The 27857-nt window shown below is 37.9% G+C and overlaps 1 protein-coding gene across 2 annotated transcripts in view; it reads left to right on the top strand.

Moving 5' to 3' along the window:
- The first annotated feature begins 772 nt into the window (after nucleotides 1–772).
- The window catches only part of LOC126175018 (transcription elongation factor, mitochondrial), a 92784-nt gene continuing 65699 nt past the window's right edge, over nucleotides 773–27857 (top strand). Inside the window, exons 1-3 of one of the 2 annotated variants that reach the window (XM_049921508.1) lie at nucleotides 773–909; nucleotides 8490–8620; nucleotides 9128–9344. In XM_049921508.1, coding sequence (XP_049777465.1) covers nucleotides 862–909; nucleotides 8490–8620; nucleotides 9128–9344 — 396 coding nt within the window. In that variant the 5' untranslated portion in view covers nucleotides 773–861. Of the gene's footprint in view, nucleotides 910–8489; nucleotides 8621–9111; nucleotides 9345–27857 lie in introns of both variants that reach the window. The other variant, XM_049921509.1, reaches the window with a different exon arrangement.

Genomic DNA, 27857 nt, shown 5'->3' with positions numbered 1-27857 from the left:
TTGAAATTCTGGCAGTTCTGTGGGAATATAGTTATCAAAACATAATGTATATAGGAAAAACATTAATCTGTATAACACGAACAGCACAATTCACGACCATGGAACCAAATCCAGACACTGTTTAGATCTGAACAGAAGAAACAAGTCAAAAACACAAAATAACGTATTATATCATGGTACAAAATTGTACAACAGATTACCACTAGAAATAAAAGATGTAAATGATCCCCACACATGTTGTTAAAGGCAAAAAAAAATATTTACTAGATAATAGTTATTACACTGCAGATGAATATTTAAAATAACTGTAGACTAATGTTCATGAACACTGTACTGCGTAACAAAAATTAACTTGAATAATTAAAAAAGCAGAACTAAGTACAGGAGCTGTATATACTGTAAAGAGACATGTTTATTTTATAATAAGTATTGTACAAACATTCTACGACATCCATGCAATGTATGTTGTTCTACGGAAGAATGAATGAATGAATCAATCCATCAAGTATGATGTGTTTCTTTCGGGCCAACGAGATAAATGACGAGAAGCGGTGTATGGCATCGTTCAGCTCGGATTAATTAAGTAAAATGTTTAGTTTGTAATTTATCATGTAATTTATCGTCATTTTTCATCTATGTAAACATTTATGCAACTATTTTTGAAACGGAGGGTATTTTGAGGTAAAATCGGGTAATTTGACAATTTTGAGTAGGTAATTGAATTGATAAGCATTGGCGACACTGCTGGTCATAGATTTGACAGTGTTTTTGTCTCGGTAGTGTATTGTTTTGTGCGAAAGTAATACAAGATTTGACGATCGTCTGTAGAAATGCATTGAATGCGTTTGGAAAGAAAAGGGAATGAGCTCGAAAGTTTTGTTGCGACGCTTGCCACTCAAGCAACTCATCGTAAGGAATTCGTTATTTGCAATAAAATAGATGGTACAATGACTTCCTTATGTAGAAACGAAACCTTGTACGATCTTCCCTTTTACTGTAACCTTTCCGGTTAAGTGCTCTACAAACTTCGTAAATACTTATTTTCCTTATTGTCCTCCAAAACAAATAATTTCGTTTTGAATCCGGTACCGTATAAGACAAGACCTTATTACAGAATGTGGTGCTAGAGGATAATAAAGGTATAGGCGTAATATTCCACCTGTGTACACACAATAAATTCATCGCAATGTCGCTGCTAGTTTGTACCCAGTGAGCAACATGTGAAACGTGTACGCTGACAACTGGCTTCCATTACCCTGACGCACTCATGCCCTACAATTCTCGTCTGTGTTTCTTTAGCTTTACCTTGTCTTGACAAAGGAAAAGGAGCCCGCACGCCTTCACAGTGAATAGGTTGTCTAACGGTGGTAGAGGAGGATTAAATGGTCGCTGATGTTATGAAACATTTGAGCTATTCAAATAATCGTAAGCTATGTAATAAAAATTGTTTACGTGGTACGCTGTAACAGGTTCCCACACACCACCACCAGTTCTGAACCTATTTTTCCACTAAAGTGAGAATATAGAAATTACCACCTGCACTCCTACCTGTAGCAAATGTGAGTGCGATCCTTTTGTTCGACACTTGTTGCTCAACTCTGTGAACAACCTCAGCCTTTAAAGTTGGTGCAAATGCGCTTGCAAATGGCAGCCTTTTCTTCTATATTATAGAAATTACATAGTGTCTCCACTAGTGAGCTTTCTAACCCTTGACAAGGTGGTGAATGTTGCTAAAGGCCGAGGGTTGCCGCCTAAATTGTCATTACTTAGTAACTGAAAAAATTTTCTCCACAAGTTTAGCGTAACAAATTACTTCAAACTTGAGCCATGTCTTACCTGCAACTCATTAGTTAAATTCCCTGTCCATTTTTAAAATAACTGCTGTTCGGTAATTCAGTATTGTGTAGAAAAATAGAATGCAGCCTAAGGTGACATATATGGTATCAGTGCTGGTTTCAGCTCATCAGGTTATTTGATTGGGTTACGTAGTAACTTATCAATTCAGTAAGAGCAGGGAGACACTCACTATATATATGTAATATTATTTGTGTCACCTGGTGCAGAAATATGTTATTAAGAAAGTTGTTAGAAAGAAGAACCAGTTGCACTAGACTACAATCATTGGTCTTAAGGATAAAGGACCATCACACTAATTTTCAGCAATGTAGCTCACATGTTCCAGAGACCTATTCACTTGATTCATATATGCCCCAGACAGTCTTAAATTCATCATCTGTTATTTTTGTGTTATAATGTACAAGGCTTATGAAATAAAACAGATGCTTTCCAATCATTTTTACTGGTTTGGCTCAACATGTAATAATCACTGAACACCAGGAATCACCAAATAACATTTATTATTTCAGATTAGAATGCTATAACATAGCACCATTTTAGTGTAGAGCACATGATAAAGGTGATGGCATTGCCATTTGCTGAGAAAAAGCAAGCTTACAACCACCACAGAAAAAAATGCTGTGGTGAACAAGTTTTGTGTTGACAGAGATTTCAGAATTGCAATTCTCAGATCATATTTCACACTGTTTATTTCGTTTTTACAGGTGTATATAGATCCCCCTCCAGAAATTTTGATACTTCCCTGAAATCTCTTGGAGTCTTGCGTAAATTGTCAAGTTGTAAAAGTGTAAAACTCATCTCTCTTCATACTTGGAGAACTGAACTTCAACATTTTACATGACAGACATGAAAGAAAACATTTTCTACAAGTTGTATCCTATTTTATAGGGCCAGGACATATTAGAATTGTAACAATAGTAATTCAGTAGATCATGTAATAGCAAATTAAGATCACATCGTGTCAGCAGACATGTTAAATGGCTACCTGTCAGAACAGACACTAGTACTAAAGTGCAATAACAGATTCAAACAAAGAAAATGTTTGAGCACAAGAGAATTCTGTCTGTAAACAACATTACTACTTCACTGCATAATTTGTCATAAATCTGAGAACCGGTAATTACTACCATTGTGGTCAACAACAAATGGAACATTATCTTAGAAGTTCTTACTGGGCACAGAAATAGTACACCCCCTTGAAACAAAGGGAGTATTCACAAAAATCCCCTTCAAAATCAAAAGATGATTAGATGTTAAAATGAAAGATCTGAAAGGAAAAAAACGGAAGACGTAGCCTGTACAGACTAATTCCCAAGTTATGAGTAGATAAAAATTTTTACAAGCAGATAAATATTTGTACAAGAAGTACAAATATCAATTCCACAAAGAAATCAGGAGGTTAAAAGCAGGGACAATTACCTGACAGACAAGAAGCTCAGATAATGATTTAAGTGTTGCTGGCCTTTTGAAACCAAAATTGTAAACAATGCTACAGAAACTAAAAGTAATAACATAGAATTAATTGTGAATAATGATATTGCTGATTCCCTTCAAGTTAGCAATGTATTTAGTAATTATTTTATAAATACTGTTGAAAGTCATACCTGCATGAAGCCAGATGCATAGCATATGAGTCCACTAACAAACAGTACTGAGTTGCAGTATAAGCTGATGACATTCTGCACCTTATTGACAACATCAGGAAAAAAAGCATGGTTAGATGATATTTCTCCATCCCACACGTATGTCTGTGTGTCTCCGTACCGTATGTAAATATGAGCTAGTGAAACCATTAATTCATCTAATAAAGTGTGTTCTTGAGTATGGTTTATTCCCTCACAAGTTGAAACTGGTTGCAGTCAAAACCTTACACAAAAATGAGAAATAAAGCATGGTCATAACTATACACCTGTAGTCATAATCTCAGCATTCAGCGAACTGATTGAGAATATAATTTTAAAAGATATCTTGGAACATTATAACAAAGACGATGTAGTAGGTAAATTACAGCATGGTTACAGAAGAGGTCAAAATATCAAGTCATCTGTAGTACAATTGTTGATTATGCACTTGAGAAAATAAATGAAAATTCCTAAGCAACAGGAATATTTCTGGACCTCTCAAAAGCTCTCGACATAATACATCTTGCTAAATATTGTGATGAGTGGTGTCACTGAAAAGCTCGTGCAGTTGCTATCAGGAAACATATTCAAAAGGCAGACAACAGAACACAGGAACTATTATGCGAGAGGTACTGGAGAAGAGAGAGTTAAAAATAAGAAAACTACAGTTGTGGTGTTCCCCAGGGCTCAATCTTGGGTTCATTCCTATCCTTATGTTATGTAAATGAATTCCCAAGTTTGTAGGTAAAAAGCATCTGATCACTGTACATGCCAGTGACACATGTGCCATCTGTTGTGTGGACAGTGAGCCCAGCCTTACTGAAGAGATTCAGAACTTAGATTGAGAACGCAAGAGCCCACCCTGGAAGAGAGAACTTATAAGTTAACATAGAAAAAAATATTCACTTTCAACCAAGTAGTCCAAATGGGGAAAAATATTATAGATGATAAGATTGTCAAAAACTTATTCAGAATGTAAATTTTTAGTTAGTACATAGATTACCGACTTTCATGGAAGCGGTAAGTTGGCCATATCTGCCAAAAAATAACATCCAGTGTATATATTAAAGATTAATAACACACCATAATTCTGAAACTCTAAGGACCATATATTTTGGACTAGAACATCTTTTCTTTCCTTTGTGGAGGACAACATCAAAGAAGGCAAAGGAATGAAGAGAAGTAGATGAGTTTTCATCCAGCAGTTTAGTCTTGTTGGAGGTCTCTGATATTTCTTGAAAGTAAAATCAATCCATGGCATGCCTCTAACTTATTCAGTAGTATTTTGCTTCCAACAGTTCTCATTTGTGACAAATCTGTACTCCATCTTTTGAAGGTTTTGTGGTAATTGTTCCTGCAATATGACAATGAGAATAATTTACAGTATTTGCTGTTTGAGTGATTGCTATCCTAAATTCATGCTTTACTGTGATCTGATTTTCTCTCTGTTATGCACACATGAGTTCAGGAGATTAAGGATTATATGCATATATGTTTCCAAGAATTTTACACAGATAATTCAGTGAAGCCCAGGGATACTGATGCCAATTGCTTGGTGACAACTGCACATGCGTTAGATATGATGGACGATAATGATATTGCTGGTGTCTGCTGTGTGTTGGGAAAACGTATATAAGCATACACAAACTGTTATGAAAAGTAGCTGAACCTACTGATACCAGTTGTCACCTTCATCCTGGAACATAATGATGATGTGGCACGTGATGTCATACATGTGCACACAAAAAGAGAAAAGAAGACCTATTTTATTTCTTTTGTGTCAGTATTAGTTTTCAGAATGTAAGATAGACTGATCTGAAGCTTAGCCTGAGATCTAGGTTTGGTTGAAAGGCGACGGGTTGTCAGTTGGCAAAGAAATATCAAATGCTTCAGTTAAACTAATATCATTTCCATTACATTCAACTTTTGATTTATTTTATAGTTCCTTTTCCAGTTTGACATAATGGTGCAGTTGAAACTGCCCATGGTAAAAGTGTCCTTAGGGTGACTGGCTTTTCTGTTGCATGCTGCAGTTGAGAACTGTGCAGTGAACAATTGGAAGTAAACATATGAATCGTGAATTGGATGATTAGACAATATGGTGGAACCATTGAGAAAATAGTGTTTGAAAAATTTTGTTATAATGTCAGGTGTATGAAATTATGTGGCAGCTTAATGGTATATATCATGCAGAATGCTGTCATATGAAACAGAAGAATTCGTAAAATTTAAACTGTGCTCTCAGCTTCCTGCCTAACAAACACCAAGGAAATCTGGACGTTCTGAAAATACCTCACAAAGTTTCTAAAATGATCATCAGGCTACTCTACAGATGAGCCTTTTACCACAACCAGTTTTTTTACAGTCTCCAACTCACAATGTAACTATAATCATGGAATATAAAACAGCATCCCATGAATCCTTCTGTATTCCAAGAAACATGCAAGACAAAAAGTAAACACAAAAACCAGTAACCAAACTTACAGTCCAAGCTCAAGAATCGTCAATCTCATGCTCACCATGTTAAGAAAAGTGTGTGGGGGGGAGTGCATTGCAATCAGTTTGTATCTTCTACCAAAACAAGTCATTAGTCATTCGATTCGGTGATTCACTTTGGATACCTTATACTATCACCTAATTGGCTACAGAAACAATAATAAACTGCCAACAGCAGCATGCAATGGAAGAGCCATGGTACACCATAAGTGCACTTTAGCTTATCCAGTCTTGTGTTCTGAAGAGTTGCCTGTAGTCAAATCCATCTTAAGTTTATGATCTCACAAATGAATACCAAAGGAGGTGCTTTTTACTGCTGTGAGAGATTTCTTTTGCAACTCAGCAAGTGTATTGTACATTTAATTTTGTAGTACAGTAATGCAGAAAAGAAAAATTCCCATCACTGCTGCTATGAAATTGGTACTGAAACACTGCATTTTCTTCAATGCTAAATTTAATGCACTGATTAATACCTTTCATTCATCATGTAGAGAAACTATTACTGGAATTTACAGTGTTTTGTATTTCATCATCACTATCTTTGACTACATAAAACATACTATTATGGAAATTTTATTCAGAAATCTCATGTTCCAAAAACGTTTTTCTTTTCCGGTTGTCTTTGTTCTTCCCCATTCACAATTCACCTTTTCTTCTTCTCAGGCGTAGTGCTTAAAACTTCAACTTGTGTAAAGTGATGCTCTACATTCTGTTAATTGGAATATCATCCCTCTTTGCTCTTTCATGCTCATGTAGCCTGTAAGCAGGCAAATAATCTTTCACATGGGAACTGAAAGAAGGAAAGCTAGTGAGGGAAGTATTCCAGTACCAACCAAATGAAAATATTTTAAAATTCCGGGTTGCGTGTGTTGCACAACCCATCCTCTATCTTTAAAACTCACCATTGGTGTACAACCAGAGTTTGAAGATGAATGAATCTAAAACAACACAGAAGCACAAGTCACTGAAGAAACAACACTGTTTTAATAGACAATTATGGTTCAAATGGCTCTGAGCACTATGGGACGTAACATCTGAGGTCATCAGAGACAATTATGACCAGTGCATGCATAAGAGCCATTAACAAGCAAAAAGAAACATTTGCTTGAAACAGTATATGTTAATATATACAGTACTTGCAAAATTATATAACCCTAAATAGAAGTTCCTCTGTTGTCTTATGACCTTCCTTTCTTTGTCACCAAAGTGCAGTTTGATAATATTTAGTTAATTTGTTGTTGGAGAAACTCACAGTTGAAAAGTAAAGTATGTGCTTATAACATTACAGGGACAGAATGGATGGCCAGGACTTATCATCAAGAGGTGAAATTTCAGTACTACCTAAAGATGCATTTGAAAGTAATTATTAGTACCTTCCTCTGGGAGGAAAGAGGAATTGGGGGGGGGGGGGGGGTAGAGATAGTAAAAGAGAGGCAGGTGACTCAGAAACCAGGATGTGAGGTCGAGGGTAAACAAAACTGAAGAAGGAGGAGCCAAAGGGAATAGGAGATTATCTATTTATAGATTCTCTGTGATTTCACTAAACTAAATAGGATGGTTCCTTTGAGAGGGCTTGGCCAGTTTCCTTCACCCCATCCTTCCCCAATCTGAGCTTCTGATCTGTCTCAAAAAAACATTGAACCCTAATTTTATTTCCTTTTATAGCCTGCGAAATAAGTTTCAGCTCGCATGTTTAGGGCATTACAGTGGAAAATTCTCCAAGGGATTACGCTCTGTTCTCAATAAAAGCCAAACACAATTGAGACATGGATCTAAGAGACTGCTAAAACTTTAAATGATGTGGCTATTTGTAGCAAGTAGTGGTCCTTTCGCATACAGATTGCCCAATTCCTGTAGATGGGGAAATCTTCAGTCACTTTGAGTGATTGCTTGTCTTCCCTTATAATACTTTCCTCTTCTGACAGTTATGCTCGATCTTCAGACTCCAGTGTATATGCAGTTTATGGTGTGACTAGTACTGTTTTAACTTGTTTGTTTTATGAACTTTAAATGTATATACTTATTTTTCTTGAGTTCCTATGTTTGAATAACTGAAAGATTGTGTCTGACGAACATGAGAAAATGAGAGATGAAAAGTACAAATGAAAAGTGATGTAAGTCAAGAAGGGAATGGAAAACCAAGAGAGATGTACTTTATATATTTAGTCTGGATTATAAGTAATTTTTGCACATATATCATGAACATAGATTATTTGCTTCTCTTGCAGCTTCTATAACTTGTTTACATATTGCCCTAAATCTTCATTTTCTGTGACAAAGGGATTGGCAATCACGAAATAAATTTTATAATTTTGTTATAGTTTTATGTAGTTTGGTGATCGACATGCATCTGTAAGATTGTAAGTTACAAATTCATTCAGGACACATCGAATTTCATGAGATGAATGGCTTCACTTAAGTGAAATGATCAGAATTGTTTCTCAAGTGCTATAATGGGAAGTGGCTATGTGCAACAGTTATGTGAATCTTCATGTATTTATTTATTTGCCATAGGTAGTCACCCACCGGACATTGTGTACTGTAGCAGAATCGCATTATGTAAACGGTACCATGCAGTACAGTTCTGATGAACAGCAAAAAATTCTGGAGAAATTGAACAGTGGCTCTCATGAGGAGCTTGCAAGGTATGTAACATGAAAGAATAATTTACACACACACACACAGTGCTGTCCAGAGCAGAAGTTACGGAAACTCTGAAATTTGTGTCATCATTTGCTTTCATGTCTAGAATCTGTTTTAATTATATATTTCAACTGCAACTATAAGAGGAATAGCAATTAACCAAAAAAATTTTCTGTTTTGAAACATGATGAGAAGCAGATTTTCTAGTGTACTTGTTGCATCTGTCAAAAGATTAACATAAATTATTAATTCTTTGGTTATATTAATTACTTCTTGAATTTTTGAATGTGCTTCATGACAATGTCAGCTTAATTCATATTTTTTAGTTTTTATAATATAATATTGGTACACAAATAGTCATAAAGAGAGCACGAGATGAGTTAATTTATCAATGCTGTTATCAATATTATTATAGTTAATATTTTATTTTATTTTTCCTTGTCAGTATTGTGTTCTAGCAAACAAGAGCACTATAATACCTCTTTCTTTAAAGTATTTATTTCTGGCAGGTATAGAATAAGTCCTGCAAGACTGGCACGATTGTCAAATCATCGGCAGAAATTTGGCTCCTTTGCCAATCTTGATGATGTTCTTAAAGCAAGTGGTATGACACCTGAAACTCTTGACAGATTTTGCAATAGTGTTCTGTGTCCATCACCTACTGAAAGGTCACATGGAGTTAGAGTACAGCTGATCAAGCCGAACCTCACCAACTCTGCCAGAGATGTATGTGCTTTGTTCCAAGAAAGGTTTGTTTTACTTTTAGAATCAATAGTCATTAAGATACAGAAAGTGAATGCTGACTAGTTCTGCTACTTAATAACATTGACAGTGTACAGAATGGAAAATATTAAAAATTCTACTTACCTAATTTGCAATAGCGTCATGTGATTATTAAGTGTAATAATAATACATTAAAGATAAGTTTTAATTGTATGGAATCTGTATCTTCCAGCCATCCATATACTGGGTTCCTATGGTGTCCTTAATTCGTGACAGTCACATTTTAAATTGGATTCTTCTGATTTTCATCCAATTCCTCATTTGAGATCCCGATCTCATGGAAACGTTATCTCCACAAATATATAATGAAATGGATTCTTACAATGCTGCTGAAGGCAGCAATTAGCTCCTAGGTAAAATGTTATCTGTCTGTTCGTGGTCAAGAAAAACCTAGATTTTGTAGGCCTAGAGAAAGTGCATCTTTTCAGAAGTCAGCGGAATGTCGTGCATGAGAACTCACACTATGATTTGTCTCCAGATATGTGTTTGCACCATGTGGTTGCTTTACCAGAACCACAAAGTACACTGTTCAAAAGATTTGGGGGAATGCACGTATCAACATCTGGTACATTAAATATATTTTGAAACAGATGTTACTGTGGTCTTATTGTGTGGCTTGAGATCTTCACTTTCAATGTAGCAACAATTAAAATTATTCACCATCTATTGACAGTGTTATGCATTACAGTGTCAGGTGACCCCTCAGAAGGAAGTGAGCATTTCCCAATGTTTTATAGTGAGGTACACAGATAGTAGTTGTCATTTGTGGATGTGGTACCCAACAAAGCACATGCAGTGCAACATCGTAATGCAGTGCAAGTAGCAAGGACAATCTGTTTGATCCAAAAAGGATAGACTTTCAGTCATGTTGCTGCAGATGCCATTGCCTCTCCATGTGACATCCACAGGTTGTTGACACTCTGCAGGGAGACATATCAGTACACAAGGCAAGTTGGAAAAAGCCACTAATGCATTACAGTCCTACGTTATAACGATTACTGGCAATTCCTGCATTGCAGCAGCATATGGATACTGCCAGAGCACTGAGAGATTATTTCAGAAGTGCTGTGGAGCCACTGTGTCTAATGAGATTGTAATGCACAGGTTACAAGAAAGGACCTTAGAACCCAGACATTATGTTTGAGTATCTCACTTGACAAGACATCATCGTGCAACTCTCCTTCAGTTTTTCCATTCCCGTGGCAACTGGCAATTTCATCATAGGTGAAACTTGTTACTCACAGAAAAGTCCAGATGTCCCCTGACATGAGATGATGGCCATGTTCATATGCGAGGCCCCATTGAGAGCGGTACCCGCCAAATGTTGTTTAGGAAATTAACAGATTTCCAAGGTTATGAGGAGGTCTCAATGTTGACAGCCATATTACTCTTGTCATTGTCCACGGTCACCTCATTGTTAAGTAGTACATTGAACAGATCTTGTTTACCATGTGGTGGCTGCTGCGTATGGTGGTGATCTTGAATCCCTTCCAATGCCAGGACCCATGTGGCGGGTGTCAGCAAAGATGTCGTACTAAGTCTGGACGTTCAAATAATGGAATGGCCAATGGTGAGTCCTGACTTAAACCCTATGGAGCATGTGTGGGAATAGTTGACAGAAGTGTTTGTGGTTGTCCTGCTCCACCACAGATACACCAAGAATTCTCATGGGCTCTTAATTGAAGAATGGAATCAGATATCACAGGGTTACCTCAGTAGACTTGTAGGTAGCATGTCACATAGGTGTTGGACAATGATAAATGCTCACAGAAGGCATACACATTATTGAACCTCTCAAAGTCCAATGAAAAGTGCCCAAGATGATGGGATGAATGAATGTTTCTACTTTGCTTTTGACACCTGTCAGACATTTCAGTTCTTCTTCTGTAAATGACCAAGGATGTAATAATGTTTTGTTGTGTACTGTATTTTTTAAAGATAAAGTATAATTTGGTGACATACCAAGTCCTCAATGGAATATGGCAGATGCCCAAAGTGATGATCCCACAATTATTTTGAGCAGTATATTTTACCATATTTCACAATGATTTGTGTGTTCTGACTCTACACAACAGAATATAGTTTAAATAAGTGCAATCTATATTATTAATAACAATAATAATGACATTAACTACACATATATATAAGTTATAAAACATTAATCTTCATCAAATGTGCACTCTGAATTCAGGATGCCAGTAAACATTGCACTTTTCCAATTAATCAGATTGCATTTTCTGATGACTTCAGTGTCAGCAAAACTGCAAACTTTGACTTAACTACATCTCTTTTCTGCAAGCTACTGTTTAGTGCATGTTGATAGGTACATTATACTTTTATTTGCCACTCCATTTCTTCCTCAATAGAGCATGGTCAGAATTAGCTATATAATATTGTACTTTTGTTTCAAAGACTCCATATAGGCTTCTTTGACACCTCCATTAACAAACTGAATTCCTTCAGTGTTTACATGTAATGTAACTTGGTGAGATGTACAAGAACATCATGTGTAGAACATTGTGAATTAATTCTGTAAATATTAGCAGTTCCAGTTTACTGTACTGAAGTCACATATCTTGGCACTCTTGTGACAAATGATCAGGGAAGTGAGTATTATAGTCAAATGTTCTATGTTTTTTATTTTATATTCTCTGGCATGTTCGACACCCACAAGAATCATCATTTGCAGATCCATGGGATGAAAACTGAATCTAATCTAATTTAATTTAGAAGCTTTTATTGTAATCTCCTCAAACACATATAAGGATCATTCAGTACGATTATGGGTATGTCCGCTGAGGTCGCCAAGCACTGTGTCCAAAGACACAGCTCCTGGCACTAGGTCGTGTGGCAAAACACCTGCACCAAATGTAAGGACTACCCTGGACACTCACGGTCTCATTTGTCAACAAGCTGATATTTACAGCAAGCTTTCCAGGGTATCTTTGACAGTGACCCTATACCACAAGGTTTTCTCTTAGATTGTGGTTGGACTTTGTGGTCACCTACCAGTAACATTTATCTCACACACAGATTTGCCTATCTGCCTAATGCCGGACTGTTTTCACTTACTGCTCAACTGACCATTGTGTTTTTAGTGAACAAACTGATTGCTTATAGGGCACCAAGAGCATTGTTCATATCCAAGTGTTTCTGAAACGTACAATGATGCCCTCTGGTACTGACATGTGAATTACTCAAGAAACATTAACAGTACTCTATTGACTGTGAGGTGCCTACCTCCAGAAGTTTTTTCTTTGTGTATTTACAGAAGAATCAAGAACTATTACTTTCTGTGGGCTAAAGCATAGGTCAGGGCCAGTGCCAGTCAAGATGCTGTTTCTCTACTGCTCACCTGTTGATGGTAAATAAGTTATTCTTAATAAAATATGTGTTGTTGGGAAAAAAAAAGACTTAAAACAGTTTTCTATGTTGCCCTCTTCGCATATGCTCTACACTTTCCCAGAATTCTTTCAAAGATATGAAGCTTTCTATTTGTCATCCGCACAACATATTTTCTTTTGTTTACCTCCCCTCATGTTGCTTTGCAGTTTCACTCTCAGGTATTTAATCGGTTTACTGTGTAGAGTGCAGACACTGACACGGTACTTGGGAACTACCTGGTCTTTCTACTTGTCTACCTTGCACGCTATCATATTAAATTATCCTTATGCGTATTTAAGGAAAGAGGCCTTCCATGAACAATTTAGTGTACAGCCTTTTTAATACCCTTACATGAGGACATTTTCTCTGCACTGCTGTTTATTAGCAAACTACATGACTGCTGATCAGAGTATAGGTCTGGTGTTTTTAGCTGTTATGTTTTCCTGAGCACTTCATGTGTTACCTTGGTTCTTTGAGTGCGTAAGCTGTCAAAGATATGATCAGTCTGTCAGACATTTGTATATCTGTGAAGATATTGTGTTCCCTCACATCTATCGGTCACTATTTTGGTACACTGTGTGACGTCTGTTGAAAATATAACAACATGAAATCTACCTATTAACTTGTGGCCAAAACATTCAGAATTTCATATGTTAAAAGTGAAAGCTGTTTTTTTCAAGTGTGTGATGCTTCTAAATCTTTGCTAATTTATGAAGAAAGGCTTCTCTTTTTGAGCCCATAATGTATTTTAGGATCCTGTAACAGACGTGTTATGATGTTGTTGTTGTCGTCTAGAGTCGACCTTGTGAAAGTCTGTTCATCTCTGCATACCTACTATAACCTACATGCACTTCAACCTGCTTCCATTACTTACTTTTGTACTTTTTCATCACCAACATTTTTTTTTCATTCACCAATGTTATTTTCTTTCCTCTTAGTTGTGGTAGCCTCTTGTTTTCTCAGTTCTGAAACTTGGGATCGCCAGTTCTCCTCTTTAATCTCTTTTTCCAGAATCTGTTAGAACTGGCACTCTCACTTTTATCAAATAATCCATCCATTATGAAACTTCTAAAATAAATGGCACATATGAAACAAATAGCTTAACTGTCTTTAATTGAGGAATATGAGGAATATAAGGAAACATTTAATATTTTCATATGTTAATCCCAATCATCTAATTGCATTGTGACAGGAGTGTAACATTCTAAAAAGGATAAAATCACATGATAATCCAAAAAGTATATTTCTCTGTGTTGGTACGGTTTGGGCCAGATTTCCCTGCCACATAACAAATACTTTCAGAAAAGGCTTCTTAACATTTAAAAAGGTAGGAAAAGCTAGTTGCTAGTTACCGTAAAGAAGATAAAGAAAGACACTTCAAGTTGCAGACAGGCATGATTAAAAGACACTCACATGTAGCCTTTGGCCACATCTTTCATCAGTAAATACACACACACACACACACACACACACTCTCTCTCTCTCTCTCTCTCTCTCTCTCTCTCTCTCTCTCTCTCTCTCTCTGCAGTGGTGCATCGTGAAAGGACAGAGTGTGATAGCTGCTGAGAATCAACAAAGCATTTTCCCTTGAGTGTGTAGCTCAAAGCCTAGAGATTTGAGCCTTAAAACTGCGAACAAAACATTCAGCTTCAGCATTTGATTGAGGGTAGAATGGAGCTGTTCGCGCATCTTGAATGCCAGTTTGTTGGCAAAATACTTAAAATTCCATTGAGAAAAACTGCGGACTAATTGTTGGAAACAATTGTTTTTGGAAGCCTTCTAAACAAAGTACATAAGTGAGTGCTTTTATAGTGCCAGTGCTTGTTGTCAAATTCATTGGAGTGTCAGATGGGTATGTACTGTATGCATTGACAATAATAAGCTGCTGTGTGGTTCAGAAAATAAGCAGCAAAATCAATGTCAATGTGGTGACAACAACCATCAGGTTGAGGCCAATTGAAACATTCTTGGCATGGCACTGCCTGGTTGTCAGCACATGCATAGCAGCAGTCAGTTATCTGTACACTCTGCATATTGATCGTGAGCCACATGCAATGCTGATGTACTAGCTACTTAGTTATAATGATTATTCAATGCCCTTATGTAAAAGGTTCAGAACATTTTGCTGAAATGATGTGGAAATCATGACTCATGTTTGTTCATTAAGAGTATCCAATAACATTACACCTTTCTGAAGAGAAATACTGTCTTGTTGAGCATGGTGCTTACATACTACTGCATCTGAAATTGATTTTGGCGAGGGCATTCTGTCAGAATGTAGTACTCGAGCAATCGCAGTGACTGATCCTGTCCAGTGCCTTGTTTGATCCACTGACAATAAATGAGAACAGCGTGCAGTGCTTGTGAATCAGATTGATCAATTTGAAGACAATAAGTATCTGATGCATTGAAATCCATTTCACTTCCCAGACATAGCAAGAAAGAGTGTCTGCATTTACATGCTGTGTCGTATTGTGATAAAGAATTCATACTGGTAATTTGAAAGAAGCAATGAGCAACATTTTAGGTACTGTGCAGTATGATCAGGTGCCTCTTTCACCAGATGAAAGAGAGCGGTCGTGGCTTATCATCAGTCGAGGGAAAAATTTTTTTGACCGTGCAGATATTGATGACATTTTGTGATGCCATGTTTGAGGCTAATTCTTCCTTTTCCAGCTGACTCAAGTTGACTTGGGCCATGTTCATCTTAGATACAAATGCTAAGGGGCATTCAGAGTGTCCAACGTAGTTAGATAAAAGGTCCTTATCCAAGCTATGACACATCGACTGCAAACACTGCTGGTTTCTGCACATCATAATGAATAAGATATGGCCAATTAAGCTATTTATTTCTCAACCTCTGAGAAGATTTTTCTCATTCTCCAGTCCATTGGAAAGGAACATTTTTACGCTGAAGGTAATGCAAAGGAGCAGCAGTTTGCACAGCATTGGAATAAATTTAATGTAGATAGGTAGCTTTTCATGGACAATTTGTTGTTCCCACACACTTATGGTACATTGTAATCTCCAGATGGCATCTAAATACTTAGTCAAGAGATAAGCACTATGGGCATCAATGACATGTCCCCAATATTCAGTTTCAATATTGAAAAATGTACTGTGCCGGAGTCCTGCATCAGTTAAAACGAGGAAAAGAGATTCCAAATTTTTGAGATGCTATTCTGGAGCTTGTCTGGACACAACGGTATCATCCAAATAATAAATAATTTGAACAGTGCAGAAGTTTTGACATCACGTTTGACAAAGAGCTGAAACAGCATGGGAACAGATGTGCTTCTAAAGAGAGGTCACTGGTATTGATAAGAGCCGATGTGCTTATTGACCACTGTAAATTTCATCCAGAGGAAGCTGAAGGTAGGCATTGGTTAAAACAGTTTTGGAAAAGAATCATCTACCTGCTAGGTGATCCATAAGCTCCTTCATACGTGGAAGCAGGAAGAAATCCCTAATTATCTGAGCATTAACTATTGCTTTAAAGTCTGCACAAAGTCTGACTTTCCCTGCTTTATTTTGTAACAATGACTAAAGGAGATGCCCACTGGCTTGCAGTGATGGGTTTCAAAACGCCAACTTGTTCCAGTCTGTAGAGTTCAGAAACAAATTCATTAGAAGAAATGGTGTGAAGTACCAGATTGGTGAAACTTTGTTCGGACACCTTCCTAGAGTGTAACATCCACATGTAAATTCTTTACATATCTTAATGTGCCACTAAAAAGATGTCCACATTTTTCAAACAATTGTTGAATGCTGGCAGGAAAAACTTAAGAATCGATAGCATGCACAATGTCTTAGATATCAGAACTAAATCAAATGTATCCATGCCAAAAGTATCGTACTAGAGTGGGATAGAACTTTATATTTTGCTTGAAAAGGGCATGTCCCAAGCAGATACTTTTGCTGTTGTAGGCTGTGATGTGTAGACTTGATTTCTGTAGCTTAGGCTGTCCCAATTGCTTGTAAGTATTCTGATTAATTAGTGCAATTGTAGTACCAATGTCTAATTAAAATGCTAAAGTGCAATTGCAAATCTGTAGAGAGATGGACAGTTTGCAATTATTCCTCTGAATGTGATTGTTAGTTTTGACTTTCAGCAGACTGCCTTCATCTGATGTGTGAGTGATGAACCATTTTGCTGGTCATCTATTTGAGGAGAGCTGATTTGAAAAAGCAAATTTAGCATTCTGCAGCTTTGCAATTCCTGGACTCAAGTCACTGATTCACATGAGTATTGTCAGGAGGAGCTGTTGTGAAATCTGGATGTGAGATCATATTGATTTCCATTCCTTCAATTTTAAGTTTGTATTGAACACAGTTTACATCGTGATTCTTTTGCAGGCACATTACTTGTGTGTGTGTCCTGACTTGTGGCAGTGCCGGTATTCTGGTAGGTGGAGGAACAGTGCTTGCAGACATGAGTTACATAACACCTCACACACAATTTTGGAACTCATGAATTTGCTGGGAAACCAGCTGGTTGCTTCGTCTGCTTAAGCTGCTGCTTGAAGTGATGTCAACATGAGACGTGCAGGTCTGGACCCACTTAGAAATATCCAGTCAGTGTTGCAATAATAACAGATACTTTAAAGTCTAGTGTCACACTTCCTGAGATTCAATCATCATAAGTACATCAGTGATACCAGGATTGTGAGGCACTAAAATCTCGGCCCGTATTCTACGGTCAGCAAGGCTCATACTAATTGCATCTCAAAGCATTTCATCTTGAAATGAGGGTCCACAAATGCAGTTAAATGTACAATTCCTCATCATGCCCATGACTTCAACTATCCATTCCTTTTAAATGTGGTTACCACGATGATGAGTACGAAAAAGTATGAAACGAGCAGGAGCTACATGAATCTGAGACTCAAAAAAGTCATAGTGTTTCCTCATAACTTCCTCATAGGGTAGGGTTCAGAATTCTGTTACGCAGAACACTTTTCAATATAAACACACTATTTCAGCTTCTACCCATGAAAGAAAAAGAGAGCCTCATGAGTCACCTGAGATTTGTAGGCTGTGAAATGTTGCTCCATTTGCAACTTGTCCAGGCCTCTTGTTTTGCATTGAATGAACAGAAGGTAACAGCAGGTAAATGCAGACACTCTTTCTTGCTACGTATGGGAAGTGAAATGGAATTCAATGCATCAGATACTTCTTGTCTTCAAATTGATCAATCTTATTCGCAAGAACTGCATGCTGTACTGTAAAACAAAAGTTACCATGTAGCATTGTTAGACTCCTGGGTGTACAACAAATGTAGCAGCCAAAGATTGAAGCACACAACTCCATCAGCCAGATGACACCAGCCACTCGTGTGCATGGGGGATATGTTCAACAATATGAACACCTTTCATTGTTAGCAGCGGCATATGAACATTGTCTTTAATACGTACTACAGTTTGGGTTTATCGCTCTTTCTGCTACTGTCTTAGTGCAGCTTGTGACGACACCTTTTTCTGAACTTGTGTTCACACAGTGTTTTTTGTGTGCAAGTTTTAATAACCTTCATAACAATGGCCCCAAAGGTAAAGCCACAAGAAGACAAGCATAAGAGAAAGAAAATGACCTTAGAAATGAAATGTAAAATCATTGAAAAACGCAAACATGGTGTGAGCATTGCTGATTTAGTATGCACATTCTATCGGTCTACATCAACCACTTGCTCCATGCTCAAGAACAATGTCAAGATTAAAGAGTTGGGTGCTTCAAAGGGAGTGAAAAGAGTATCTACACAACGGCTTTGTATTCTGGATGATGTCAAAAGGTTGCTCCTTATATGGATATATGAAAAACAATTGCAAGGTGACACAATTAACGAGAACATCATTTGTGAAAGTGCGAGAATGATTTTTGCTGGCCTGATTAAGAAGATGCTAGGATCATCAGTGCCCAAAGAAGTGTTTAAGGGAAGCCCTGGGTGGTCCGAGAATTTTAGGAGAAGAACCAGTATCTACAGTGTTGTGAGGCATGGCGAAGCAGTCAGGTCAGACACAAAGGTGGCAGATAACTTCATCAGCAACTTCAAGATGCTCGTGGATCCTGAGGGTTATCTGTTGCAACAGGTTTTTAATTGTGATGAGATGGTTCTATTCTGTAAAAAGATTCTAACGCTTTGGATGACTTAAAGTGATGAAGTATGTTTGTAAACTCCCACTTCTTTAACGATATGACTTACTTGAAATTGTCAGACGACTTTCCGTGCTGGTTAGCTTGCTGCTGCAACCTCCTTTTCTCTTCTTCTATGAACTGTTGTTGCTAGGAACAGGAATTTCTCAAGACTCTTTCTAGTTATAAAATAAGCAGACGTATGCAGTTTCTTTTGCTTCACTTAACGATGTGTATTTAAACATCAAACTTTTACAAATCTCATTCTCCACATAAACAGACACTGTCAAGTAAGTATCCTCACATATCCAAAGATCAGAAACAAAGTTCATTTACACATAAGATAAAGTTGGGTTAAAACCCAAGTCCATTCTTATCCTGAATCTGAATACACGTCTTATCCTCTCCAAGTCCAAGACGAGCATCCATCTACAATATTTCAACTGTTCTTTTTTGCACTACAATAGTCAAAGTTATAAAACAGCATTGAATAACACAGAACTTCCTTGAGTCTGCCGTGTTCTTTCATTTAACTTCCATGGCACAACCAGCAAACACTTGTCATTGCCGTTCGACCGCTGTGTCTACAGTCTTCTTATACACAGTTCGGACCTGCACACACAGACAGGCGACGCATAGTAGATAGGCTCTCTCACACTTATATTTAAAATATCATGTGTTCGAGATGGTCAAAGGCTGAGTGGTTGTAGAATTTATGTAGAAATTCTCGAAACACTACATATCACCCTCCTCAGATTGAACACACAATATTTTATACATAATCATCATTTACATTAATATCACACCTAATAACAATTCTCCTTTTAACTGATATCAAGACCTGAGTATTCATTAGTGATCCAGTAGTATTTAGGAAACATGAGACTTTATTTTTATTTTCAGTCATAAACTATAGGTGTTTGTGACACTTGAGTAATCTATTTTCTGTTTTCATCTTTAATACTACCTTTCCTAAGTATGTATTACTTCTAATATTTTATGTTGTTTGGAGGAGCTCTGGGCAGCATGAAAGTGTTCCTTTTGACACTTGTAAATTTACATAGCACGTAATAATGCTCATTGTGTATAGAATTCAAACTTACCAGAATAATCTTTGTAAAATGTGTGACTTCTGTCACGATGCTGTCCTTTTCTCCTAGGATCAGTACCTACACCTTACCTGTGGGTTGACCATATGAGTGCACTTCCTCTCTCTATTCTGGTAGGTACGCCCCTTTATACAACATCCCTATTCATTAGGCTACAGGTCGTCCTATCTCCATGTAGGTACGCCTGCCCTTTATGTTCAGTAAATGCCAGGTACACCCCTCTTATTCTTTCTGAGTAGGCCTCATGGTTCATTACCCCCAGTATACATTCTTATGTATACATTAATTAAATCTTTTCTGGTAAAGATAAAAAATCTATTCTACACTTCGCATTTGCTTCTTAATACTTCATCTAATCCCTGGAGTCCTCCTCTACTTTTCAACTCTTACACGCTTAATAGATTCCATGTCTATATAGTGTTCAGTAGGTAATATATTTACATACACTATTCAAGTCCCACTATCCTACAACTCCTCAGTTTATCAGAATATTTGCTACGCTGACTTTCCTTAAATAAACATCATGAGTCCTTCAATCTTGCTTGCGTTCTCTTTCATTATTCATGCCTCCTTCTTATGTATACTTCCTTGATGTGAAGCAGTCACAGTTTTTTTTTTTTTTTTTTGTGTGTGTGTGTGTGTGTGTGTGTGTGTGTGTGTGTGTGTGTGTGTGTCTATATATGCGATATGGAATCATAATATAGGCGATGTAAAACTGTCCTAATAAAAAACGATGTATGCATATTTCTCGATGTACACATATCTTTCCCCCTACAACACTTGGTGGTTCTCACATCTTTCTAATCTGTTACCTCATTGTTTGTGTATCCATCTGTCTTTGTGTGTATGTAGATGTGTGTTCATGTAGTCTGATTCTTTGGCCTTCTTATCGAAGATAAGATGTAGGTTATTGGAAACCAGAAAGGACTTCTGCGCTAGAAGTAGATGAGTATGGAATGAGGGAAAAAATAAATAGGTCCTCAGATGAGAAGTAAGAAAAGAAATGAATAGAAATGGTTGCTAAGATTGAAGAAGAGAAAGAAGACAGCCCCAAAGACAGGAAACCATTCCCACCCCCCTCCCCCCTTCCCCAGGATCCGTACCTCACAGATACTTGAGTGAGACGCCGGAGGAGGTTTGGTGTTACATCTCCTACAGAACGGACATTACCACCTTAACCCTTGAGGTGCCGGAAGGAAATCTTAGCAACCCTTTGGAAACGGCAAGTGATGAAGAATCAGGCACACTTATTTGTGAAAGGTGTGGTGTGTGTTTTGTGTTAGTCCTGATTTATGTGTTTTCGTAAACCATGCTTTTTATCCACAATACCCACCCATTTCAAAACTGATACAAACCCTCCCATCTACAGCACATCTCATAAAAGGTATAAAATATTCTATACAAAGTCAAAAATATTTATACTATGTTATCACAGTTGTTTAATTAGTCATCCAATGTTATATGTTCTGCTAACTTAATATTTCCTTCAGTTCACTAAGAAAAATGTGTGTCAAGAAATATGAACTGGAACTCTGGCTCGATTGTGGTGGTACATCTGTCAAAGAATAACATGTGTCCTAAGGCCAGTTCAGTGAGGACAGAAACCTCGCATAGAGCGAAAGGGCAAAAGCTGGCTTAACTATATTTTATTCAGTATGAGAATAGTATTCACATGACTTCAGAAATTATTTGACGAAGAAAGGGATCACCAGGCAGCCTTCAGAAAACCATTGTTAAGGTCAACTTAATGTCACCTCATATCATCACGATATACAAAATTGATAACATTGGTTTCACCCAGACCTCTACACACAGGTTTGCAAAGAAACTGGTGAAAAGATTACATACTAAGATCATTCCAAGCAAAAATATGACCTAACTATATGTGGAGACTGCACCGGTCAAAACCAATGGAGATAAGAGCTGACCAGGTGCACCTGATATATCTTGTCCCAAGGCTGTGCCAAATGATGGAGATCGGAGACAACATGTGTGCTAATTTCTGCCTCATGCTGCAGCCGAGCAAAGTCGGGGCAATTCTGGGTTGTGGACAGGTAGGTGCGAATGCACTGTGCAGATTCCTACCTCCTGCATGCTCTTGCAGGGTACATAAGGGTAGTACCAGAAGCACTTAAGCAGATGCTTCTTTAGTTCCACAAGAGATTATATAGGGAGTTAGAGGTTGTTGGTAGTCTAACTGACTGGAACAAGGAAATCTCTTACCAGGAGCAATTTTGGATGACGTAATCACAAATTCTTGCTGGTATGGTTTTTTCCAGTACCTCTAAGTGGGGAATGATAGAATACTTTAAGAATTTGAGGGAATTCAGTGCAGGAAAATTATTACAGAAGAAACACCGAAAACAACTCGGGACCTGATGGTCATCACTCCGCTCGTTAACTTCTGTGGGGGATATGTACAACTTTACATCTTTTAGATTGTACTTTCCCTTTTCTGATCTAGTTGTAGGATCTACTAAAAATGGGGATGGATTGCCGTTAGTACTCGGTTTGGTCCTTCATATTTTTGGAAAAAATTTCATGTTTCTTTCTTCAGGGCAGAGCTTTGAAGATGTTGTTTTGCAAGAACTAGGTCATCAACCTTGTACTGAGGTTCAAGAGCCTTTTCATTATGTTTACTTACTCTTTGTTGTGCTTTTTCAATTAAATTCTTAGAAACTATTTCCTTATTCAGTTTGTAATCGACAATAGGTTGTTTGGGCCAATTAAAACATTTAATCAGAGGTTCTCCTACAAAGGGATTGCCTATTACTTCTAATGATGTCAGCCCAGTCGATAAATGTGGTAATTCATTTAGAATAAGTTCAAAGTCTTTAATTTTTGTTGCCCATAAAGTATGTTTTTCATGGCAGTAGGTATGGCATAGTTTTCCAATTTCCTTCATTACTCTTGCACACGGATTCAAGGATGGGTCATAGTTGGATATTAACACTTGACAAATACCTTCCCATGCTAGAAGTTCTTTAAAATCATTACTCACAAATTGCAGTCCATTATCGGTGAGAAACTGTTTTGATGTACCTACTTCCAGAAAGTATTGTTGCAAACAGTGTATAACTGTCTGCGTATTGGCTCTTTTGGTTGGATATAGTTTAACATATTTTGACCAACACTCTATGATGACCAAAATGTATGACATCCCTCCCTTTTCTTTTGGAACTGGTACAAAAAAGCTGCTGCTGTGAGATTGTGCAACGACTTAGGAATAATCGGATACATTTTGTACTTCGTATGAGTGTTATTCTCTTTCACTTTCAGGCAAATTTCACAAGTTCTTATCAAAGATGCTACCTGATGCTCTAGCTTCTTAAAACAATAAAACTTATTCATATGGGCTACACACTTCTTTATTCCAAAGAGTCCATATCCTGTATGAACATACCACACAGATGCATCTTCCATTACCTTTGGAATGCGTAAGTGCCACTGTTGCGATGTTATGCAGTCTCTCCAAAACAAATTATGACCTATAATTTTCCATTTTTCTACTTGATTAGGAGGTAAGGAATTTCAGATACACATAGAAAACATTTCTGTAAAATAGGGATCATGATGGATATTTTCTGTTATTCTTTGTGCCAACTCTTGTATCCTGATGTTTGGATATTCTACTGACATAAAATTAATTGCAAAAATAATGCTGGGTCCTTCCATATGTTTTGATTCTTCCATTCCTATTGGTAGCCTAGACAAAGCATCCGGTACAATATTCTCGGAACCTTTTACATATTGTATTCGAATATCATCTTCCTGTAGGAACAGCATCCATCACATTAACTGACTGTGCAACAATTAACTACTCATTAGAAAGGATAGAGCTTGATGATTGGTATAAACATGGATTTTTGATCCCCATATTAGTGTTTAAAATTTCTGAATACTCCATACAATTGCCAATAGTTCTTTTTCGATAGCTGTATAATTTAACTCATGCTTATTTAGATTACAGTTGGCAAAAGCTATGGTTCAGTACTCTACATTATTTAGATCCCACTCGCCTTGGAACAGTTCTGCAGCAATACCGTAATCAGATGCATCTGTTGACAATTTAAATGGTTTGCCCATAACTGGATGATCTAATATAGGTGATGCAACAAGCGCTCTTTTGACATTTTCAGACGCATCATTTGCCTCTTGGTCCCAAATTCACGGTACACCCTTCCTTAATAAATGTAAAATTTTTGGTTAATTCCGTTCTTGACCTCTTATGTACCGTCGATAGTATCTAGTATCCGGCCATTCCTATAAATCCCTTCAACTGGCTTACATTTCTAGGATGTGGGCATCCTTTAATGGCTTTGATGCATTCAGGGCTTGTCTAATTCCCTGCACTCCCACAATATGACCTAAAAACTTAAGCTCTTGGCATGTGAAATACGATTTAGATAGCTTTATCGTAATACCCTTTTCTTTAAATTTCTTTAGGGTCTTTCTTAAGGTCAGATATTGTTCTTCCCATGAAGCTGATATTATCAGGATATCATCTACATATATTATTAAATCCTCCAATAACTCTCTCTCTAATGCCTTATCCAGTGCACATATAAATATGGATACAGAAATATTGTCACGTAGAGGAAGGTGTCAGTAGATGAATGATGAACACTTAACTTCACTTAACGAAGGTTTATTCAGCACTTGCACATACAAGAGCGCAGAGCGAACTGCCTCTGGCCAGAACACATACAATATATATATACAGCTACAGAACATTCCAGTACAATGATTCTTGCCATTTGTGGATACTTGTAGAATGTACTCGAACTGAATATAGAAATTAAAATGTTTCGTAGTTCAGGTGAGTTTTGTACTCACAACCCTCCATGCAACAATCCAGTATCATAACCACTATACTGCGGTGACTGTGCTACTCGGCTTCTTCTGTGACATTGCTCCCTCCTTAATAGAACAGCGTCTTGATGTTACATCCTCTTAGACCGGGAACAAGTCATTGATCCTGCATACTCTGACTCATGATGACTGATGTTCGCCTTGGCAGTGATCTTCTTAGAACTTCCCTTGCCGCTGCGTTCTTCGGTACCACCATTCTGCTTGTTGCCTGTTGCTGGAGTTTCAAATTTACGCTGGGTTGCAGGATCCTTATAGAGCTTCATTTGAAGGACGTGGACCATATCTCTGATCTTTCGTTGTCCTGTGTTGAGGTCGAAATCTTCAACTTCATGAGTAACATCAGACAACTGTCTTACAACCTTATAAGGTCCAAAGTAGTGCATGAGGAGCTTCTCAGAGAGACCAACCTTCCGAACAGGAGTGAAGATCCAGACAAGGTCACCAGGCTGGTAGACAACAGGGCAGTGGCTCGTGTCATACCTTCGGCGATCGTTTTCTTGAACCTGCAGCGTGCGGAGTCAAGCTAACTGTCGAGCTTCCTCAGCTCTGGTTATCACCTGGCTGATGTAGTTGTTGTCCACGTCATCAGGATGTAACGGAAATTCAGTATCCATCGTCGTCATCGCCTCATGCTCATGCACCAGGAAAAATGGCATAAATCCTGTGGTGTCTTGTTTGGTGGTGTTGTAGACAACCGTCACGAAAGGTAGCACCTTATCCCAGTTATTCTGCTCGACATTGCCGAACATTGATAGCATGTTGGCCAAGGTCGTATTAAGGCATTCAGTAAGCCCGTTAGTTTGCAGATGGGAGGCAGTCGTCATGTGATGAGTAATGTTGCACCGACAGTTTATCTCTGTCACAAGATTAGATTGAAAAACTTTCCCTTGATCTACAATTAATGACCTTGGGGCACCATGTTTTAATACAGTGTCTTCTACGATGAATTTGGCTACCTCAAATGCTTCAGCTGTTTTCACGGCTTTTGTAATGGCATAACGTGTCGGATAATCAGTGCAAACAATAATCCATCTATTGCCACTAGCAGACGTTGGAAATTGTCCGAGGAGATCAATCCCAAACTGCTGGAAAGGCGTTTCGGCTTGTGGAATTGGTATGAGTCGGCCAGGTGGTTTCTGAGGAACTGCCTTTCTCCTCTGGCACTCGTCGACAGTGCTACAAATAGTGATGAACACTCCTCAATAAACCTGGCCAGAAAAATCTCTTGCGGATCCTATTGTATGCCTTAATAAATCCTAAATGTCTGGCCTCAGGTGTGTCATGGAATTTCTGTAGAACATCAAATCACATGTCTTTCCAGATGGATCAAAGTTTTTCTTGCAAAGTAATCCATTAACTACCTTAGACTGGCCTTTCACATCCTCTGACCTATTTACAGCAAGCATAATTTGAGATATCTTGGCATCCGTCTTCTGCTCAGCAGAGAGATCCTGGAGTGCAGCGAGACAGTCACTATCTTCATCAAAGTCTTGATGGTCTTGCACAGGGTTTCTTGAGAGATAGTCGGCATTTTGGTGATTTCTTCCACTTTTGTACACTACGGTAATGTCATACTCTTGAAGAGGTAGTGCCCATGTGGCAAGTTGTCCTGTTTGGATCCTTAAGAGCTGTCAACCAACAAAGTGAATGATGGTCTGTAACAACTTTAATGGCCTTCCATAGAGATACTGTTGAAATTTGCATGGCCCAGATCACAGCAAGAAATTCTCTTTCTGTAGTTGAGTAGTTTCTCTCAGCTTTTGTAAGTGTCCTAGAAGCATAGGCTATAACCTTCTCTTTTCCATCTGAAATCTGCACCAGAACAGCACCGATTCCATACCCACTGGCATCTGTGTGTAGTTCTGTAGGTGCTCTCTCATCATACAGACCAAGTACAGGGTCAGTTGTCACAGCTTTTTGCAGTACATCAAAAGACTCTTGTTGAACACCATCCAAGATAAATTTAGCATCGGCTTTTAACAACTCTTGGAGTGGCTTGCCTTTGATACAAAAGTCTTTGATAAAATGATGGTAATAAGAACACAATCCGAGGGAGCTTCTCACATCTCTAATACTTTCAGGAATAGGAAATTTCATCATAGCTCTCACCTTTTCTGGGTCTGGCCCCACACCTTCGTTTGACACAAGGTGCCCAAGTATTTTGATTTTGTTTGCTCCAAAGAGACACTTTCTTGGATTAAGTTTCATTCCGGCTTGTTCGAGACACTTAAGAACGGCCCTCAGTCTTTTTATGTGTTCATGAAATGTCTCTGAGAACACTATAATGTCATCTAAATAACAAAGGCACATCATCGACTTCAGGTGCCATAGAAGATTATCCATCATTCATTCATTCAAAAGTTGCTGGTGCATTACGCAAACCAAACGGCATTACCTTAAACTCATACAGGCCCTCAGGGGTGATGAATGCAGTTTTCTCACGATCAGCCTCATATACTTCGATTTGCCAGTACCCCAAGTACATGTCCATGGTTGAGAAAAACTTAGCCCCCTTCAGAAAATCTAGTGTATCATCAATTCCTGGAAGAGGGTAAACATCCTTTTTAGTTTGTAGTTAAGCTTCCTGTAATCAACACAAAAGCGACAACTGTCATCCTTCTTCATGACAAGAACCACTGGTGATGACCATGGGCTCTGCGAAGGCTGAATGATGTCATTCTTCATCATTTTCTCTACCTCGTCTCAAATTATTCGATGTTCCATTGCTAACACATGGTATGCTCTCTGGCTTATCTACATCTACATCTACATCTACATCCATACTCTGCAAGCCACCTGACGGTGTGTGGCGGAGGGTACCTTGAGTACCTCTATCGGTTCTCCCTTCTATTCCAGTGTCGTATTGTTCGTGGAAAGAAGGATTGTCGGTATGCTTCTGTGTGGGCTGCAATCTCTCTGATTTTATCCTCGTGGTCTCTTCACGAGATATACATAGGAGGGAGCA

This window comes from Schistocerca cancellata, chromosome 3, assembly GCF_023864275.1.
Source record: "Schistocerca cancellata isolate TAMUIC-IGC-003103 chromosome 3, iqSchCanc2.1, whole genome shotgun sequence".
In the NCBI taxonomy this organism is placed as follows: Eukaryota; Metazoa; Arthropoda; class Insecta; order Orthoptera; family Acrididae; genus Schistocerca; species Schistocerca cancellata.
The sequence above is the reverse complement of the archived record's forward strand: the minus strand, read 5'-3'. Positions and strand labels throughout refer to the sequence as shown.